Source organism: Equus przewalskii, chromosome 5 (assembly GCF_037783145.1).
Source record: "Equus przewalskii isolate Varuska chromosome 5, EquPr2, whole genome shotgun sequence".
Classification (NCBI taxonomy): Eukaryota; Metazoa; Chordata; class Mammalia; order Perissodactyla; family Equidae; genus Equus; species Equus przewalskii.
This window is the reverse complement of record NC_091835.1, coordinates 41,437,161-41,458,572: the sequence shown is the minus strand read 5'-3', so window position 1 is coordinate 41,458,572 and position 21,412 is coordinate 41,437,161. Positions and strand designations below refer to the sequence as shown.

At 43.8% G+C, this 21,412-nt stretch overlaps 1 protein-coding gene across 9 annotated transcripts in view; it reads left to right on the top strand.

Moving 5' to 3' along the window:
- Positions 1-21,412, top strand: part of DUSP16 (dual specificity phosphatase 16) — a 95,353-nt gene that overhangs the window by 69,968 nt on the left and 3,973 nt on the right. For all 9 annotated transcript variants that reach the window (XM_070619123.1, XM_008513522.2, XM_070619122.1 and 6 more), the window contains 3 exons: positions 2,447-2,610; positions 14,062-14,221; positions 19,614-19,737. In XM_070619123.1, coding sequence (XP_070475224.1) covers positions 2,447-2,610; positions 14,062-14,221; positions 19,614-19,737 — 448 coding nt within the window. The remainder of the gene's footprint in view (positions 1-2,446; positions 2,611-14,061; positions 14,222-19,613; positions 19,738-21,412) is intronic.

The following is a 21,412-nucleotide window of genomic DNA, read 5'->3' as shown; positions in this document are numbered from 1 at the left end:
AATATGCCGATGTCTGCTGTGGCTCTCCCAGGGAGATACAACACACTGTATTTTTCTGACTTTTTGGACCAGCATCTCAGCTGTCCACTTCCTGCTGGACACCAGTGGTCTGGAGCACACTTTGGAAGATGCACCCTTAGAACCATCGCCTCTTTCACTTTGTGTCTCTGGTGAATCCTAACAGGTGTAGCCACACAATTAGCTGCAGATCAAGGATGGAGGAAGGCCTCGCAGAGGAGGCTGGGTCCTAAGCATATGATCACTCTCTTGAAATAATAATTACTGATACCTATAGAGTGCTTACTGTGTGCCATGCACAAAGTCCCTCAGACATGTTAACTAATTTAATCCTCTTAACAACTCTGTGAGATAGGTCTGATCATTATCCCCATTTATAGACGAGGAAACTAATAGCCCGAGAACTTAAATAGCTTGCCCAAATCAGACAAGTGGGAAGTGGTGAAGCCGGGATATGAACTCAGGTCCAGGAGCCTGTGTTCTTCCTTTCTCTGCTGCATGATCGTGGGGCTGTGTGTGTGTAGTTGTATGCTGTGTGTGCACGCCCAGGGCGGAGCAGTGGTGGTCATCATATTCCTGGATGAGAGAACAGTGTGAAAGTGTGAAATAACAGTGAGTTTCGTGTGGCTGGAGATCATATTTGGCAATGATGAGAAATGAAACCGTGAGTGTGTACATGTACAGATCCCAAGGGCCTCATCTGTCACACAAAGGAATTTGGGGTTTCTATATTGGAGCCACCTGCTCTTTCATCAGGTTACCTTGAGAACTTCAGGAAGCAAGCTGCTGATGAATAGAGACAATGCAGACGCTTGGTCAGGTTGGAGGCTAGGATGCACACTTGTACATTTCAGAGGTGGCACAGTTGTCACCCACTTCCTGCCATCGCAGCCTGCTGCGTTGCGGAACCTGTACTGAGCATAGACGATAGACACAGGGTCTAGCGGCTTATGCTTGAGTTGCACATAACACAGGATGATAAGGGATGATATTCTCCCCCTCGACTCCCTGCACCCCTGCAGTTTTTGAGGGCGTATTTATTTTGTGTGCTTCTGGAAGTGGCCTAAAGGCTAATAGAATGTAACTCAAGGAGATGGAGATAAATATTTAATGAGATTTTAGGGTCTTGTTTAAGGCTTGATTGAAGAGGTAAAATTTGGGCTGCCCTGTCTTCTGATATGACAACGTGTTAATTGTTTTTTAATGAAATAGTATTAAAAATATACAAGTATTCTCTCTGACCCAAATCTCTTTGCTTTCTGAGTTTGAACTTAGTGAGTAGTGAGGGTGTGGACTGCAAGGGATTTATCTGAAAACTTATCAGCATCTGCTTAGTTCCTGGGTTTGGATAGCAAGGGATATTTAGATTGGAAAACCCAGCAAAGACCTTATTCATCTTTTCTTTCCCCAAAGGAGGTGAGTGGCCAGTTCATTTAGAAGTGACAAGATGGTGACTTCATGAAAGTCGTAGAGCAGATCATTACAAGGACAGGACTAGAAAAAACGGAATTCTTCCGAGTCTAGGAATCTGGCCACTAGGGCTTCACACACCCGGAGCAATTAGGGTGTGTTGACACTTCTTTGTAGTGCTCAGCACAATGAGCAGGAGACCCCAGGAATCAGTGGTAATTGCGGGAACTCTGATATAGAGGATATTTATACAATAGGGGTGAGTTTGTGTGTGATACCTTTGAAATAAAAAAACCTATATAGTAGCAACATTTAAGGTTAATACTAGAAAGAATTTTTTTTTAAGATTTTATTTTTCCTTCTTCTCCCCAAAGCCCCCCAGGACATTGTTGTGTATTTGAGTTGTGGGTCCTTCTAGTTGTGGCATGCGGGATGCTGCCTCAGCGTGGCCTGACGAGCAGTGCCATGTCTGCACCCAGGATCTGAACCCAGCGAAACCCTGGGCTGCCGAAGCAGAGCACGTGAACTTAACCACTCGGCCACGGGGCCAGCTCCTAGAGAGAATTTTTAACTTGCTCAATGTTATTTTGAAAAAATAACATCTGGTCTCAGTTCACATTTTTTTATATCCCCATTTTGCTTCTATGCCTGGTTGTCTTGACTTGGTTATTTGCCACTTACTTTAAATCCTAAGTTCCATGAGCAAGCATTCACATGGGGGCTGGGGAGCAGGGAGAAAGTGTAGGATGTGGGAAGATGAAGAGAGCGAGGAGGCAGGGAGTCATTTTAAGTGCGTTCAGGGCTTGCGTACTCCTGTCGTGGCCCTGCCACCAGGACTCGGCGCTGGATTATACGTCACACTTGGCAGCTGGCAGCCATAGACAGGAGTACGTGTGCAGTGGTGTCCACTTGCATCTGTGGGTTTTGGCTTTTCTTTTTAAATAGTTGTATTTGAGTAGTTACAGAAGGGTGACGCTTATCTTTGTGCATGGCATAATTCTATAATGTTTGTTCTTAGGTGGGTTTGCCGAGTTCTCCCGTTGTTTCCCTGGCCTCTGTGAAGGAAAGTCCACTCTAGTCCCCACCTGCATCTCTCAGCCTTGCTTACCTGTTGCCAACATTGGGCCAACCCGAATTCTTCCCAATCTCTATCTTGGCTGCCAGCGAGATGTCCTCAACAAGGTGGGTGCTTTGAAAATATCCTTCGTTGCAAGGTTTATTGTTAGCAGCTGGAGAAACGGCGCTTGCCCATTAGCTGTCATTGCAAACACAGTGGCTCACAGAGAGAAAGTACACCGTCCTCAGTGTGACTCCTCAGTGTGACTCCCCAGTGGGCAGTTGCATCATCCTTTGGAGTCTGTTTTGTTTGCTGCTGTTGATTGCCATCGGAAACCTAAACTGCCGTCGTATTTGCTTGTTCCTCATAGGTCCAGGACACCTGGAGTAGGACAGGATTCTTCAGAAGTTTAGCCTTATCTTCTTAGGGTATTAATTGTTCTATTATAGTAGTCGGCACACTTGCCGAGGCTGATACTTCCCAGGTTATTTCACACTTAGAAATGTATTTATTTACTGCAGCGCACTAGGAACGGACTCACATTGGGCTTGGATTGAGGAGGACCTCATGATGACCATTGGCTGGGGCGGCGGGGCAGGGGGAGGCGGTAAGAAGATGGTTAGGACAGGGGCTGAGTCGTTACTGCAGGCCGCCCTGTCTGAAGCTTGTCAGAGCAGTTTAGTGGAGAAAGAAGAGGGAAGAGCATGGGTTCTTGCTTGAAAGGACGTGGGCTATATTAAATAAGGTGTGCCCAGTGCAGGACCAATACTGATGGAGGCCCGTGTGTATAACGGTACCAGCGTAACAGGAGAGCTGAAATCCGTCTGCCTCCGCGGTGTCATGCTCTTAACCAGCAGTGCTGGAGAACAGTGCTCTCACTGCCTGGAAAAGTGATTTTTCTCTAAAGCCTCTAATTGGAAAAGCAATTGAAGATCTTAATTCAGCTATTGATGATTTACAAGTGCTGCTTTCTTTCCTGTGTGAAGGGCAGTACCTTAACATTTTCTCCTTGAGTCACCGAAAAAATTGGGCTGACTGTAAAATAAGCTGCCAGATTGGCTGGTTTGAGCACACAGAAAGCAAAAGTACCCTATCATTGGGTAGCAATGAGGCATTTTTTCCCTCTTTTTTGTTCTCAGAACTCCTGCCTCTTCAGAGTTTTGCCTCGACGCTGTTGTTGCCACGTCTGCTCTCACTGTCAGGTTTGACATCTGAGAGCTTATGGCTGTGCTGAGCCTGTGGTGGGGTCCAATGCCTCAAGCATGTGATGATGATTAATTCTCTTTTAGAGATAAGCAAACTGTGTCACAGAAAGCAAAATTAATTTCCTAAAGTCACATGCATCCCTGGGACAAAGCTGGAGCTGCTTCATTTAAAGATTTTATTTTTTCCTTTTTCTCCCCAAAGCCCCCCGGTACATAGTTGTGTATTCTTCGTTGTGGGTTCTTCTAGTTGTGGCATGTGGGACGCTGCCTCAGCGTGGTCTGATGAGCAGTGCCATGTCCGCGCCCAGGATTCGAACCAACGAAACACTGGGCCGCCTGCAGTGGAGCGCGTGAACTTAACCACTCGGCCACGGGGCCAGCCCTTGGAGCTGCTTCATTTAATCCTCATATCAGAAAAATAAATAAAATGAAATCAAATTCTTAGTTAAGGATCCTGTTCAGAATTACCCCCAGTCAAACTTAACCAGTTAGCAGGTGATTTTACAAATAATTATGTTACAGATCATTTCTGTTACTTTTTCTTTTAAAGATTTTATTTTTCCTTTTTCTCCCCAAAGTGCCCCCGGTACATAGTTGTAATTTTTTTTTTAGAAGAAGAAGATTAGCCCTGAGCTAACTGCTGCCAATCCTCCTCTTTTTGCTGAGGAAGACTGGCCCTGAGCTCACATCCATGCCCATCTTCCTCTACTTTATATGTGGGACGCCTACCACAGCATGGCTTTTGCCAAGAGGTGCCATGTCCACACCCAGGATCTGAACCAGTGAACCCCGGGCCCCCGGAGGGGAACGTGCTCACTTAACTGCTGCGCCACCAGGCCGGCCCCATAGTTCTATATTTTTTTCAGTTGTCGGTTCTTCTGGTTGTGGCATGTGGGATGCCGCCTCAGCATGGCTTGACGAGGGGTGCCGTGTCCGTGCCCAGGATCTGAACCGGCGAAACCCTAGGCCGCCGAAGTGGAGCGCGTGAACTTAACCACTTGGCCATGGGGCCGGCCCCCCATTTCTGTTACTTTTGACATTAAGTTAAATGGCACGTTCATTTGGTATATACTTTTTCCAGGTTTAGCAAATGTGTCAATTAACAACTCCCTAGGCGCCTGCAAGGTGAGAGCAGTTCAACCGGAACCTGGAGTTGAGTGAGGGGAGGATAGTTGTCTATTTTTAATTGGCTTTTAAATTATATTAAACAGGATACATCCATAGATGCATTGAGAGGAAATGGTTGTAGGGTTTATGGAAGTTCATGGGGAAGACAACTTGGACGAGGAGTTGTTACAGAACACAGTCAGAAAGCTTCTGTCAAACAGGTGCGGTGATGGGACAGTGAGATAGGAAGGCACCCATAGGCTGGCGGCTTTGAAAGCAGAGAGTAGCAATTTATATTTAATCTCTAGATTCATGGTTGAAGAGAGTCTCAGTGCTGAAGGGGATGTTAGAGGGCACTTAGTCAGCCTCTTATATTCAATGAATGAGGAAATCGATATTCCAGAAATGTTAAGTGAATTCTGCAGCATCTCCCAGGGGATGGTGAGTTTCAGACCCAGGTTTGCCTCCATTTCGCAGATAGTATAGACTGCAGTTCCTGTCCCACACTCTGATTTACGCTTTCTAGAAGAAATAACATGCATCTTGTTTTTCTTAAAGATATCCAAAGATGAAGATTTTGTAACCTTTCTAATAGTACATTCCTTTTTATTAAAATTTAAAAGCCGAAGTCTTTAAAAACGGCAACCACAAAGCCACTAATTTTATTACTTTTTTTTTTAATAAAGTGCCACCAAAATATCTTGAAAGCAGGTCACAGATATTTCCTGAGGAAGATCATAATACTTACCATTTAAAGTGCTGGGTTCTTTATGTTACTGCCTTTAACTCTCAGGATAGCGTAGGAGCAGGTTGGCCCTGAGCCGTCCGTCAAGTCATGCACCCAAGATCTCTTGGCTGGGAAGTCACTGACTTCAAAGCTGGTCAGTGGCAGGGATCACACTCAAACCCAAGCCACTCTGGCTTTAAGCCCTGTGTTTATATAACACCAGAAATACTCATCTTCTGGAAAAGGGAACTCTCTGTAACAGGCTGTTAGGAAGGACTGACAAATCTTAACAGTATGTTGATCACAACTGAGATTTTCTTTCCCTGGTTTTCCACAGCATATTCTATACCATCACTGTCCAATAGAAATGTAATGTGGGCCCCATGCATACGTTAAAATGTTCCAATAGTCTCACTACAAAAAAATGAAAAGAAACAGGTGAAATTAATTTCAAGGACATTTTATTTATCACAATATATCTGAATATTATACTTTCAACATGCAATCAATATAAAAAATGATCACTATTTTTACTTTTTTTGGACTAAGTCTTTGAAATCTCATGTGTGTTGTGTAGTCGCTGCACATCCCAGTGGGGACTAGCCGCATTTCAGGTGCTCAGTACCCCCTGTGGCTTGCGGCTGCCATGTTGGACAGTGCAGGTCAACATTCTCAGAGTGTCTCTTTTTTTTTCTTAAAGATTGACACCTCAGCTAACATCTGTTGCCAAGCTTCTTTTTTTTTTTTTTCCTTCTTCTCCCCAAAGCCCCTACCGGTACATAGTTGTATATTCTAGTTGTGGGTTCTTTTAGTTGTGTCATGTGGGATGCCGCCTCAGCATGACTTGATGAGCGGTGCCATGTCTGCGCCCAGGATCCGAACTGGCAAAACCCTGGGCCGCCGAACTGGAGCATGCGAACTTAACCACTCAGCCACGGGGCTGGCCCCTCAGCGGGTCCTAATTTTTAGATTTCAAAGATGTGGCTGTTCTGTGAAAGACCATGAGAAGTCATTGGTAGCAAAAAGAATACTTTTATTTTCCTTTTCCCTTACAGCTGTCCTTTTGTTTCGCACAGTCTGCTCTTTGATCCTCTAGTCTTTGTACTAGAGTCGGAACAGGAGCACTTGTTATACTTGGTGCCCGTTCACATCTGAACTGAGTGGGATTTGAGCGAGAATCTCTAGTTACTTTGTGAAAGACAAAAGTTCTTGATCGTTTTTCTCCTGTATCACTGAAAGTGTCAAGTAGGGACTTCTGTCCCACACTTGAATACACATACTGTGTGACGGATCACCTGCTGCGAGTCGCGACCAACGCGGAGCTGTGTGTGCGGTGAGACCCGTCAGCTCTTTCGCTAAAGCAGGCCCGTCGCCCCCTCGTCCCCATTTTAACCGTGTGCTGTCAGCCTTCTTTATGTAGCTTCTTATTTCAGTCTTTTTAACACGCAACTTGGTTTTCCGGTGCGACCTTATTGTTGTGCTCCCACTAGGACTGCTGCTACTTTGTCTCTTGTTCTTTTAGGAGAGTTAGGCAATGGCCTAGACACTGGATAGCCAAATACCGCTTTCAGGTTTTCCATAAGACCTAGGAAGACAAAAGGTCATCACAGTTATCAGTAAAAATATTTATTCACTGTCCACTGTGTGTAGAACACCACACAGGGTGCAAGTTGGTTAGACGAGGCCTGTTCATTGAACAGTAATTCACAAGACAAGGTGACGGACTCAGAGTGTCACCCCCGATCCTGAGGCAGCTCTGCGTCACAGTTGAGAGGCAGCTTCGGAGCTGGGCAGTTTTTCGTCCCAGGTCCCCACCTTACTAGCCGTATCACTTTAGCCAAGTTACTGAATCTCAGTTTCTTCCCCTACAAACTAATGATTCCTGCCTCCTAGTGTTCACGTAAGGTTCCGATGAAATGACGTATGCCAAGCACTGAGTACGGTCCCTGGTTAGTAGGGACCCTCGTTACTGTCCTAACGAGGTGGCATGTACCAGATGCTGGCGTGAGCAGTAGACACAGTGGGTGCGGTGGGCTGAGGAATGCTGGAGGGAGGAAGTAGGACTCAAGGGCGGCTGTGAAGGCAGGAGCAGTGGCAAGTGCGAAATTATTCACTGAATTGAAAAATTACAATTCTGTTACCTAGAATTGCAGGGCCCACAGTGATTTAATGAGATCTCTGTCCTCAGCCTAGCTGAACAAATAGAATAGTTTTATTGACACCATGTGTTAAGCTGTACTCCACGTATTACTCGACAGTCCACATCAACAGATGATAGAGCCTGTGTTTAGAAATTAGTCCAACCACAGGGGGAAGTTTATTTCATGGTTTCGGAGAGAGAAACTTTTAAAGGGAAAAAATAGTGGAAATCATAATCAATAATAAAATTAAGATTTTAAAAAATCACAAATATTACTTTTGAAAGTTTCTTAATTGTATATTGAAACTTGAATCCGTTTTCTAAGTTCTTAGGGGGCGATCTCTTCTGCTTTGCAGATGAACCCTTTTTATATCCAGTCTGCTCTGTTCAGTGTGATTTCCCTGCTTAAGGCCAATTAGGAGAAAGGACAACTTGAATTAGTGAAAAATACACATTACAGGTTTTTTTGGCGGGAGGGGGACAATAGCTTTATTGAAATATGATTTGTATATCATATGATTTACAAGCTATTTTGTAATTGAAGTATAATTCACATTACTTTCAAGTATACAACATAATGATTCAACATTTGTGTGTATTGTGAAATGATCACGACACTAAGTCTATAAGTCTAGTTAACATCTGTCAACACACAGAATTCTTTTTTCTTGTGATAAGAACTTTTAAGATGTAGTCTCTTAGCCACTTAAACAATACAGTATGATTAACTATAGTCACCATGCTGTATGTTTCGTCCCCGTGACTTAGTTCTTTTATAACTGTAAGTTTGTACCTTTTGACCCCCTTCATCTCTTCCCCTCCCTCCACCCCCTTGCCTCTGGCAACCATCCATTTGTTCTCTGTATCTGTGAGTTTGGTTTTTGTTTGCTTTTTTAAAGATTCCATGTATAAATGAGATCATACGGTATTTGTCTTTTTCTGTCTTATTTCACTTAGCATAATGCTCTCAGTGTCCATCCATGTTGTTGCAAATGGCAGGATGTCCTTCTTTCTCATGGCTGAATAATACTCCATTGTATATGTACCACATCTTCTTTATCTGTCACCCATTGATGGACACTTAGGCTGCTTCCGCGTCCCGGCTGTTGTGAATAACACTGCAGTGCGCGTGGGGTGCAGATGTCTCTTCAAGTCAGGGTTTTCGTTTCCTTCAGATAAATACCCAGAAGTGAAATTGATGGATCATCTGGTAGTTCTAATTTTAGTTTTTCTGAGGCGAGGACCCATATACTTTTCATTATTCTGTTCCATACTGAGTTCATCCATAGTAACAGGCGGGAAGGGAGAGTATATAGGTGCCTGTGCCTGGTGGAGGGTAAGTGTGGTGGCAGAAGTTTATCAACATTTGCTTCGGTTTCAACTTTTCCAGTGTAATAGGAAACAAGATCATCCATCAGCTGAGCCTGAGCGGGGACATACAGAAAGTTTGAAGGAAAAGGGGCATGGTTGGAATGGCACCTGAGAGAGATGGAAAGTGAGTGGACTAGGGGAATAAGAAGATTGCCGAGGCGTGTGGATTGAGAGTGAGATCGGCACCGTGGCAGAGTGGTTTTCTCTGGCCGTGTGGGTGCAGAGGTAGGTGAGGCAGAGAACTCCATTTCACCAGGGTTGTAATCTCAGCAAGTGAGTGTGGAGAAGCGATAGTGGGACAGGGGAATTGAGGGTGAAAGCAAGGGAGTGATTATAATGATTGACCACAGAATTTAAGTTGGGCAAGGAAGGCAGACAGACATCATAAGGATGAAGGACAGAGAAAAGGAGGTAGGATAACAGATTGTGGGTGCTCGGGGGGCTGAAGGATTCCAGGAGTGGAGGCGTGAGAGAGAGGAACCTGGAAGGAGAGGAGGAGGAGTCCAAGAGTGGGTTGTGTGAGGTGGTGACTAAGGAGGGGTGTGGTTGTTGGTAATGGCAGAGACCACACTAGGTCTCATGGGAGGGAGGGGTTAAGGTGAGTCGTTGAAAGAACTGAGAGGCCAAGGTGTTGGAAGGACGTTTGAAGGCCAGAGAAGAAAGATTACTTTATCAGTAGAAAGCATGTATTAGCAGACTTAGCACAAAGTTGTTCTAAATATTGAACAGTAGAAGATGACTGCTCTCTGGAAGCTTACAGAGTATGATGTTTAATTATGGGACAGAGTAGTACTCAGCCTTGGTGTTTCACACAGCATACTCAAACAAAGCTGAATGAATTACGTAAGTGTCTTTATAATTTAGTAAGAGTCATTGACATCCTTCTATGAATAAAAGCAATAAAAGCAATCATTATTCTGTAAAACAGACCCATTGTTCATCATTGTAGCTCCATCCCAGTCAGAAACACTGACACGGTTGCCCTCTCCACCGCTTATACGTACATTGATAAAAATAACCAGGAGAGCAGGTTAATGGATAGTTGCAGGAAACGCCAGCAGAAACTTTGACTTCAGAGATTCACTGATGTCTCCACGCTGATGCCCCCAGCAGGTGACCCCTGCCCCACGGCTGGCAGTAGGCTCCTCGCTCTAGCTGGCCTACTTTTTGCCATTTGAATGGTATGCTCACCAGGAGGCAGCTGTATTTGTTCTCAAACCTGTTTAGGCCAGTGTACTTGTTACTATAATTGTGGACATTCATCAGACTATTACATACACCAATGAAATATGAATGAGGGAAGAGAATTGTTTTTCTGTGACCAAAGTTAAATGTTGTCGAAAGATTCAGGAAAAGACAAATTGCTTTATGCTTTTTTCTTTCTAAACTGGGGGTGGGGAAGGCAACTATAAAATACTCAGGAGACAGTCAGCATCTAGGATTCCGTACTGATGCCATTTCACAGGTCCCTGGTCTTTAAAGAAATGGAACTATAAGTGGTCAGTGCATTTGGTTGTGATTTTCTTAAGAACTCCAATCAGCTAATTATTTTAAAAAAGAAAAAGCCATGGTCCTGCATCCGAAATGAGCGAATTAATGTACATATATTTGTTTTGAGTTAAAAATAAAATGTTTCAAGTATATATGTATCATTTTTAATGATTTCCTTCTTCAACTGACTTTTTCCAGATGAGAAGAGGGTACTTATTTATGGTATTTAATTTAGTAGCTAAATTACATTTAAATTTTATATGATGACATTTTAGGATGTGCGTCTGCTTTTTTGTGTCTAAAATTGACCATGTTTTATTTATCAAGTCCCATCTTACTACAAAAAGAATTTCTGGTAGCAGCTGGATAATCAATTTACTAAGTAGATTTTTTTAAGTAAAATTTTTATAAATCAAGTTATATTTACTATTGAAATTATTCCATTTATTTCTCATTTTGTGTTTAAATTATTATCACTTAATTTCAACACATTGTCTTTTTTCCCCCTCCCCCTTTTGCCAGTTATCTAAAATAAAGCTACTGTTTAAATGCATCTTTTGTGGTGCATTGTTTTCTAAGTGGCGAATACTTTTGAGATATGAGCAGCGTTGTAAGCTTGGATTATTGGTGTTGCTGAAAGCAGGTCAGAGCTGCGCCTTTTCCATGATTCCTTCCTGTCCGGCCATGGCTGTGCCGTTGCAGTTGCCCGCGTGCGGCTGTCAGTGTGTGGGCAGTGGACGTGCCTGTGGGCAACCAGTCCTCAGCCCAAGCAGACACCAGGGCAGACGTGGCAGTGAGACCAGCTCTGTACTGCCTCCGACTGCAGTTGAGGCTCCAGTAAGGGGAGAAAGGGGCAAAATAAGACTTGGATAAGCCCCCTAATAGCCGTCTAGCATCCTGAGTCTCTTGCTAGAGTCCTTGCCCAGAGTGGTGTTCCTTTACTTTCTAGTTTGTTATAGTTAAAAAGGGTAAACAAGGATGAAATTGAAACTTGATATTCTAATACTTAATTTAGTTGAAAAAAAAAAAAGGTCTCTATGTAGGCTAGGTACTTCATTGCTTCACCTAATTGGCCTTAGAAAGGACTTCAGTCGAGTGTGCTGATTCAGAGGAGAGATGCTGGAGATGACTATGCTTGGATGTGGATTTTGACCTAAAAAATAAATTGTTAGATACTATTTTGTTAACATGTACCATGTGCTGTAATAGTATATTATCAATAGGCCTCTAGCAAAGGTGCCCAACAAATACGTTTTTATTGAATTAAGGTTAAGTGGTCATTTCTACAAAATGTATGTTATTAGGCTACTTGTTGGAAGTGTCCATCGTTATGGTCTTTCTATGGGGAAATGAAATTTGACAGTCACTATTGACTTGTGACATGTTTCGTCCTGAGTGAGAACTACCTCTCGTGTGGTAGGTAACACTGTTAGTCTCAGCCCATTTTCTCAGAAACTTCTATCTTCCTTTTTGAATTGGGTGGAAAGCAATGTCACTACTTCCTTTTACTTTTAATTTAATCAGTCTTTGTAGTAGTGTTGGTGGAAAGGGGAAGGAACTATAAAGTGGTTCCTTTTTTTAAGGTCCATTGGTGAGAAAGGCCTTTGCTCCCGTTAACCCCCTGCTCTTCCTACGTGGGAGACACGGGTCGATCAGACGGTAGTAGACAACCTCAGCACAGAAAAACAGATGTGACCTTTGCTACGTGTACAGAAGTCTGAAAGCTGTAGCAGTAAACACTGTTACCATCTTCACAACCTGATGATTAACCTACAGGAGCACACGAGGCGTCCGAAGACTGGAGGGTCGCTCACTCGGAAGCTCGCCTGGGTCCAAAAGCCCCTTCTTGACGTTATCATGTCAGTTGAGAGAGGGCTGCATCCATGATCTGGATTTGTTGTCTACCTTTATGTAAAATAAAGTATGTTTATTGTGTCAAATGTGGTAAATGAAGGGATTAGGAAATTGGTGTTTCAGGAGGGTAAAATAGGAAGGAAATTACCCACTGTCCTTCAGGTGGTTGGAAAAGATTTGTAGAGGAGGTAGGTGTTCCAAGAAAAGGAAGAAGTGACCAGGGTTGCCTAGAAGAGAATCTGCTCAGGCTTAGACACTCCCTGAGGGGCAGCAGTGGATGACTAAACGATGTGGGGCTGGGCAGGCCTGCCTGGGAGGGGTGGCCGGGGTGACAGGTGCACAAACATGTGCAGAACGCAGCTGTGCACCTGGTGCTGACGGTAGACAAAGAAGCAAGAATCAGTCCAAGATCTCACTACTTCACCACCTAATGGGAGAGACAGGAATTCTCTGCTGATTATAACACGGTCTGCCGGGTGCCTCTCTGTAGGGGGGAGAAAGTACTTTGGAAGGACAGAGGACGGCTGGTTAATTATGCATTGGGGGAAGGAGCTCATAGTAAGATTAATTTAAACAAAGTTGGAAAAGTGGGAGAGAATCACCAGGAAGAGGACCAGCGCCTGCAAAGCGCAGGAACAGTGTGAACAGCAGCATGGAAGGGTGGGTGTACATGTGACGTTCAGGGAGTGGGAGCTTGTCCGTGACAGGAGCAGGCGATGAGACACAATGGATAAAGCACTTAGCCCGTGTGTTTCTAGGTAAGATTACTCTAGTTTTTGTTCAGATATAGTTTGGAGAGGAAAACACCACAGACTTCAAGAGTTCTGTGGTGGCTTTTTTGTCGTCATGGTGAGAGCTGACCACCAAGCAGCAACTGGGAGCAGAGAGAAGAGAAATAGGACAGGCGACGCCAAAGGGGGTGGGCAGCTCTTTGCATGGGGCTTGTGAGAAAAAAGAAATGAAATGATCCTATTTTCTAGCTCAGGTGTCTGAGTGGATATTATTACCATAAACCAGTTTTGGAAACAGGAATCTGGGGCAGTGAAAGGAGAAAGCTAACATGTTGAGTTTATGACATTTTGAGTTTGAAGGGCCTGAGGACCATCCAAATAGAGACATCCAGTAGGCAGTTGGAAAGAGGGGTTGGAAATGGAAGAGGAGATGTGCATGTATTTGTAAGAGTCATCAGCATGTAGAACTGATAACTGAAGCTGGGGAAGTAGATTCAGCCTTCAGAGAGGGTACTGAGAGAGAGAAGACTGCCCAGGACTGTGTCTTAGAGAGCAACCCGTGTGTTCAGTTTGGGAAGAAAATGTTCTTGTGTCTGCTTATATTCTAAAGTCATCGTAAAGAGTTGTGGTTTTATTTTGTGTTCTTCATTCCACTTCTCTAGTCATGAAGATACTAGAGAGTTGACTATACTAATGATGTGTGATCTTCACACATACCATTTTAAAACAGCCCTTTTTTACCCTTAAAAGAAATTGCTGTGAACTTAAGTCTCTAAATGTTGCCGTGCCTGCTAGGCTTTTGGACTTGACTGATTGAATGAACTCGGATTATTTCAAGGAAACTAGTAATTTTTATCATTACGTTCCAACTTTATTCTTTCACAACGATCGTGTATTTTATGAGGAGAGTGTCGACTGTGAGTCACTTTCCTGGCTCGTTCCCTCCGTAGGAGCTGATGCAGCAGAATGGGATTGGCTATGTGCTGAATGCCAGCAACACCTGCCCCAAGCCCGACTTCATCCCCGAGTCGCACTTCCTGCGAGTGCCTGTGAATGACAGCTTCTGTGAGAAGATCCTGCCGTGGTTGGACAAATCCGTAGATTTCATCGGTAAGTCGCTCAAGTAATACCACGGTCCTTTGGGTTATGGTCTCATGTGTAGGTGCACCCCTTCCTGCCTCCCCTTTCTTTCTCTTTAGAGAAAAGGAGCCTATCCCAGAGATTTCAGAAGTCTGAAAACAGCACATGATGCTGCTTATCTCAGTTAGTTGCCAAGGTGACGTGTGTGTGTGCCGTGCCGTCCTAAGGGCCTGGCCATGTGACATTCTAGCTCACTGAACACTCTCAAGGTTAAGCCTGAGGGGGTCTGTGATTATGTTATCTGCAAGTGTTTGAAAATCAGTTAAACTTTTGGGGTTGAATTTTTTACCCACTTGTTCAAATTCTGTGAAAGACTTTGGGAACTTTGGTGGCATTCCTTAAATGGTTTTTGCCTTGCTGCTATGTTTTCCCCAGAGAAAAGTCAAAGCCTGTGAAAACAAATCGCATTACATTTCAAGTCTTTATGTCACAAGATTTCTAAGCCTCAGTCCATGTGCCAATAATTTCAAGTAGTTATTGGATCTAATAAAATTCCAACACTCACACACTCACACACACACACACACACACACGCACACCCCACACACACAGAGGCTCATTTCCTTGAGCCTCCCCAACTTTTAGCTTCAGATGCTGTTGTGACATTGTGGTGCCGCAGGATCAGGTCTGCTGGTAGTGACTTGGTCACGCGTTTGAAACGTGGTTCCCGAGGAGAATCCTCTCTAGCCCCTGAGCAACATACCAAGGTGTGGCTCCTGGGGCTCCATGGGAGGGGTTTTTGTTGTTTTTGTCCCCTAGTCACATAAGTGTGAACACACAAATCCATAATTAAAGACTCTGAATTGGTTACTGTAATTAAAAAAAAAGAATTAATTCCTTTTAAAAAGTGAAGTTATGTAAATTAAGCCTCTCCCTATATTCTTTCATCTGTGAGAGGAATTTTCTAGATGATATTTTTGGAACTTTGGGTCATTCTGAAACAGTTCTTTTTTTCCCCAAGATTCCAGATTGCCAAGAGTTTTCATCTTTAGTTAAGATGCTTTCTGTGAAACATCTGAAGATAAATGGCTTAGATAATTCACATTAAAATAATCACACACGACCCTCCCCAAATTAATCCCCCCACCATTGTACTTCTAGGAAATATTCAGCATCTCATTCAGTTTTTGCCTCTTCAAAAGATAACAGTTATGGTTAGTGTTCCCATTGTGTGTCACATCAGTACAGACATGTGGCTCTAATTTCAGCTGAAGGTGCGTTTTCAGAATCTATTTAGAAGAGAACATGATTCTGTTGAATCGTGACAATGTCTAAGCTTTAGGAGGGTTAGTGAAAAGAGAGAATATGAATAACTTTGCCCCCCACTTAAGTTCTTCTTTCTTGGGAGATATTGGGGTCACCCTGCCACTTTTAATTCATACAAAAGGAATTTTACCATGTTCCAAGTTGGTTAAATACACACACATAAACACACTGTGATTTATTTGTAACATCTGAAAATATTTCACTTGCTTGGCCCTATTTACTAGGACCACCGTCTTTATCCCACACAAATAATTCCAGGCAAAATCCCCAGCCCACTTGTGGCATCCAGCCCATGCTCACTGTAGCTGCTAGTCTCCTCCGGGGCGTTTTAAGCCACAGTTGGTCACAGCAGAGTATGTCATGTGAAGACGGACCCTCATACCAGGACCTAATAACTTAGAGGCTTGTGGGGGTGATTTTTGTTGTTACTTAAATTTAAATAAGTTGCTGGGTTTGTTGGAAGGACTCAGGTTGTCCTGGACGTTTATCTTTGTTTTTAGTCACTGTAGCCAGTGGTCAGCACGGTTTGCCTATTTGTGCTACAGGACACTCCCGAGGTGCCCCCAGCCCCAGGTGGCCACCTATATGGGCTTTCCTCCCTCCTGCCGTCCCCCTGGCTCCTGCCCCGCCTCACCTACCCCTCACTCATGACTGTGCACATGTGTGGGCCATATGGGGAGGTCATTAAGAGTGTGTACTTTGGAGCCAAACTGTATTTGAGTCCCACCTTCCTTGGCTATTAGTTAAGTGATTTGGGGTAAGTTACTTAAAACGTCTCCGTGCCTCAGTTTCCTGATTTGGGAACTGAAGATAATCTGTCTACCTGGTAGGGATATTGTGAGGATTAAAATAGATAATATACGTAAAACACCTTGCCAAGTGCCTGACTCATCATTGGTTCTTAAATAGTAGCTGTTTGACAGATTATCTGAGAAGTTCCTTTTCTTTTTCTTAGAGCTGTACTGCCCCCTCAGTTACGACTCCCTTCCTTCCGGCCTTTGTAACTTCTCATCCACGCTGGCTCCCCTTACCTTTTCATTTGTTGCCCTCTCTCCCTTTTTTGAAACCTAGATTTTGTCCCTGAATTGCTGCGGTGGCAACCTGCTTGTCTGATGTCCAGTTTTCGCTGTCAGTGCCTCCTCGCTGTCCTCTATTCAGGACCCCGCAGAGGCTCCTTAATTGCCCACGCGACCTTAGCCCAACATCCCCAGACTCTCCAGCTCCTGCGTGCCCACCCCCCACCGCCTTCTCAGGGGTTCCTGGCCGCACAGGCACGAGCTCAAGCCCCGCAGGCTGCTCTGTGCACCTGGTCCTGTCCCAGCATAGGGCCCTCCTGCACACGGTCCCCTTCTCCCCTCGCCAGGTCTCTGGGTGTTGCTGCCTTTGCTTTAAGACTCACTTTAGCTCTCACTTCTGCCAAGATGTCTGTTCTGATGAACCCCACTCCAGTGTAAGCGCTTTTTAATCAGATTTTTAAAAACACATCATCAAAAGAGTTCTAATGGTAAAAACAGTGTAAGTATGAGGCAGCAAATTTGAAAAACAGAGAAAAAGAAACCTATAGCCTGAACATCCTAACACATCCGTTATCATCATTTTATTTCCTCCAACCTCTGTTAAATTTTTTTATAAAGCTTGCTTTTTTAAATAGGTATTGGTCAGCCAGCCAGTATTGACTGGGTACTCACCGTGCACCCAGTGTGCACCCACAGTGGGGGGCTTACACGCAGGACCCTTCCAAGTCCTCATAGTCAAGTTTTGAGATAATTACTAAAGATAGAGAATATTGTCAACATTTAAAAAAAATTAAACCCAGCCTCCTTCCAATAAGAATTTGAAGCAGCTTACAGTAAGAGATGGGGATCAGAAGATAGACACATTCACACACATACACATTAAAATGGGATAAAAGGGCAAGAACCGTAATATGGGGCTAGGAAAGATACGGTAAAATCTGTGAATGACAGTTACCTAGTGAAATTGCGTGAAAACCATAGCTTTGAGCTTCTTAGCAGCCAACGCAAAAGGGGAAATACTCAAGAGTAGTAGAGGCTAAATACTATAGAGTTGAGAGAAGGAAGAGAACTGTGTAGGCCCAGGAAGGAAGGAGGGGACTGTGTACACAGGTTTATGTAACATCATAGTGTATGGTACGTACTTCTTTGTTTCAGTGTCACTGTGTATTCGTTTGTTATTGTTTTACTGTGTTACATTTCCCTATCTAAAAGGAAGCTGCTTGATTGTTCCTATACTGTCTGAAAGCTCTAGGTGTTTTGTACATAGTGACTAATAAATCACATACATTCGAAATTTGTGGCACTTACAGCAGAGGTGGTGAGATTAGAGTAGCTTTGTATTATTCAGCAGCTGGAGCAGATTCCCTGGGTATCCGTTAATTACAAGAATTTTGACGTAAGGTGTGGTCATATCAACTGAGACAAGAATGGAAACGGAAGACGTTAGCTCCCTGGCAGCAGCTCATGGTGAGCACACATCACTGTTTAGAACTGAGGCAGGCGGCACTGGCTACGATGTGAGTTGCTTCCAGGCTGGTGAGAGAGCTTCATCCACTCTCACCAGAAAGCTTTGGAAGCTCCTCAGCAGTGAGATGGCAGCCCTGTCTGATTGCATTTCCTTGGTTCTTGGTTCTGACAAAGCGTCCATGAGTCCTTCCACCATTTTGGAGAATTAACATGCTGCCATCAGACAGTAACTCCTGGATATAAAGGAAGGGATCAGATTCCTTGGTCTTCATGAAAGTGACCCACTAAACCTGACTCTTGGTAGATGCGTGGTTTTCTCCATAAATTCAGCAAATACAGTTGAGCCAGTTTATGACATACAGAAAAGTCTCCTAAGAAAAATAGGGAAACTATAGGAAGATAGGTTATTTAAGCCGGCTTTTTTTTTTTCCTTTTTGCTGAGGAAGATTAGCCCTGAGCTAACAACTGTGCAAGTCTTTCTCCACTTTATATGTGGGTTGCTGCCACAGCATGGCTGACGAGTGTTATAGGTCTGTGCCTGGGATCTGAATCTGCGAACCTGGGCCACTGAAGCAGAGTGCACTGAACTTAACCACTATGCCATGGGGCTGGCCCCGAGCCAGTATTTTTTAAAATTTTATTTATTTATTTTTTATTGTTTTTTTGAGGAAGATTAGCCCTGAGCTAACATCTGCCACCAATCCTCCTCTGTTTCCTGAGGAAGACTGGCCCTGAGCTAAGATCCGTGCCCATCTTCCTCTACTTTATATGTGGGACATCTGTCACAGCATGGCCTGGCAAGTGGTGTATAGGTCTGCACCCAGGATCTGAACTGGCGAACCCCAGGCTGCTGAAGCGGAACGTGCGAACTTAATCATTGCGCCACCAGGCGGCCCCTGAGCCAGCATTTTAAAGGAGCTTGACCTGGCATCTGGCATCTTTGTGTGTCGTGATGTGGTATCATTGTGATTGTCTCTCCCTCTCCCCACCTCCCTGCTTTCTAAATAGTAATGGATGTCACATATGTTTGAAATGGAAAAATATTTTTGGAAATTTAATATCTCTTGTATGTATCAAATCATGTTGTACACCTAAATAATACAATGTTATGTGTCAATTATAGCTCAAAACGGGAAAATCTAGTATCTCCTACATAACTAAAAAAAGTTGAAGTGTGATGGGTAAACGAAATATTAGCTAAATCTTAGGATTTGGGATGTTATTTTCGTTATACTTTTCTGTGTTTCTGAAATTTTCTACACTAAACAAGTAGAATCATGTAATCACAATGTAAGATTTATACTCAGGGAAGTTACTAAAATAGTAAATAATGTAAAAAATACATGAAAAGTACCGACTAAGAGTCAGGCGATCTGAGTCAGGGACAGACGGCTTATTAACATTTTGACCCTCGTTGTCCTGTATGTAAACAGTGGGGGAATTATCTTCCACTACCTCCTCTCCGCAAAAGAATATTGAAAGGAAAAAGATGTAAATACGTGAGATTTACTTTGAGGTGGCAGGTGAAAGGCATTGTGTAAGTAAATGGAAACAAGATTTCACTGCTGAACAGAGTCCTTACTACTGACCCTTCTTGGATTTGACTCGTGCAGAGAAAGCAAAGGCCTCCAATGGGTGTGTCCTCGTGCACTGCTTAGCTGGCATCTCCCGCTCCGCCACCATCGCCATCGCCTACATCATGAAGAGGATGGACATGTCCTTAGATGAAGCTTACAGGTGAGGACGCGAACATGCTTCTGTGGTTGGCTTTTCATTTCACCTGAAACCTGAAGCGCTATGACGGTGACAAACCAAATTAAAGCAGATGGTGATGATTTTTGTTATACTCTTGTAACTGTGGGTTTTTAAATGGTCTTTCAAAGAGCGGAGAAGGCATTTTTATAATTTAGCATTAATTCTACCCTAACGTGTGTCAAATTCATCCTCAGCTCCTTATTAAGTTTAAGGAACAACAAATCCAAACAGAGATCTCTATCCTGTTACGTGAGTTTGTATGTTTCCCTAATTGAGGAAGTACCATTTCTTCTAATTTACATGAGAAAAAAACTCCTGGAGGATGCTCCTTATAGGGTTTCTACTTTGCCTCAAACTGGTGTCTCTTTCACTGGGAGGAAAGAAGCTAATAGAGGCAAGTCTAAAACCAAATAATCGTCAAACTCCATTCATCGAGTAAAATTTCCTGCGTTCTGCAGTTGCCACGTGTGGTTTTGACGGGGTTGCCCTCCCTCTCAAGATGGGAGGCAGATGACCAGAGCACCAAGGACTGGGGTTCTGTTTAGTGACTGGTGGATGTGAGTCCTCTGCGCGTCTTGTTGGATAGAGGTGGTTAGTTTTCGTGTGCTAAAGGATCGCTAAATGGAGGCTCATGCAGCAGGCCTGTTGTAACTACTGCACTTTTTCTCAAATTGGAAAATGTGGAAAAAGGACGAGCTGCCTGAACAGCCTCTCATTTGAGGAAGGAGACTGAGGAGATGAGTCCTCCGTTTGTCTGCACCAGTTCTCTTGTCCTCTCTAAAGCCCTCTTGCACCATGTAGAAGCCAGAGGAGAAGGCACCTTCCTGTCGTGTTATGCCGTCCTCTTATAGGGCAGGGTCCTTCCTACTTTACACTTGTGATGGCTGAGCCCGTTATTTCTGTTTTTGTTAATTTGCTTTAGGTTACTCGATTGCCAAAGAGTTTATTTTTGATTTTTCTCTTTCTGTATTCAAATAGAAACTTCCAGTGTTGTTTCACTCCTGCATCTTCTGAGAAGTATCCACGAGGGTCGGAGGCCACTAAAGAATTTACTGCCTCTAACAGTTTTTATTTCTGCAGTGAAACATAAAAGCCATTTGTAACAAGTTTTGATCGCTTGATGAATCTGCTTTAACATGGTGGTTACAAAAATGGACCCAGACATTAGACCTGGTTTTGAATCTCAGCACCATCACTTAGTAGCCGTGTGATTTGGGGCAAGTCACTTGAGGACTTTGGGTACCTAGATGACGGGGATAATTCTGCCCACCTGCTGTAGAGCAGTGTTGAGGAGTGAATGAGCTACTGCTGTTTCTGACGCGTTGGCGTAGTGCTGAGCACATGGAGACCATGCTGTGGCTGTCCTGTCACAAAGAGAAGGAGCTTGGAAATGTATGCTTTGATGCTCTGACCCTCGATACCCTGTTTTCTGGTCGTTAATGAAGAATGTGAAATGTTTTGAGGAAGTGACTGTGGGACTTTGAGAGTTATGGTATTGGAAAGTTGAAGCTGGAGAGTGGCTGTGAGGCTGTGCTTCTGATGGTGGCACCGTGGGAATGTGGGGGCGGTCCCTGTTGGTGAGGAAAGAATCATGTCTTATCAATTGCTTTGGAAGCCTTGGGTCCTTGAAAATAAGGGGGCTAAAACGAGAGCTTTT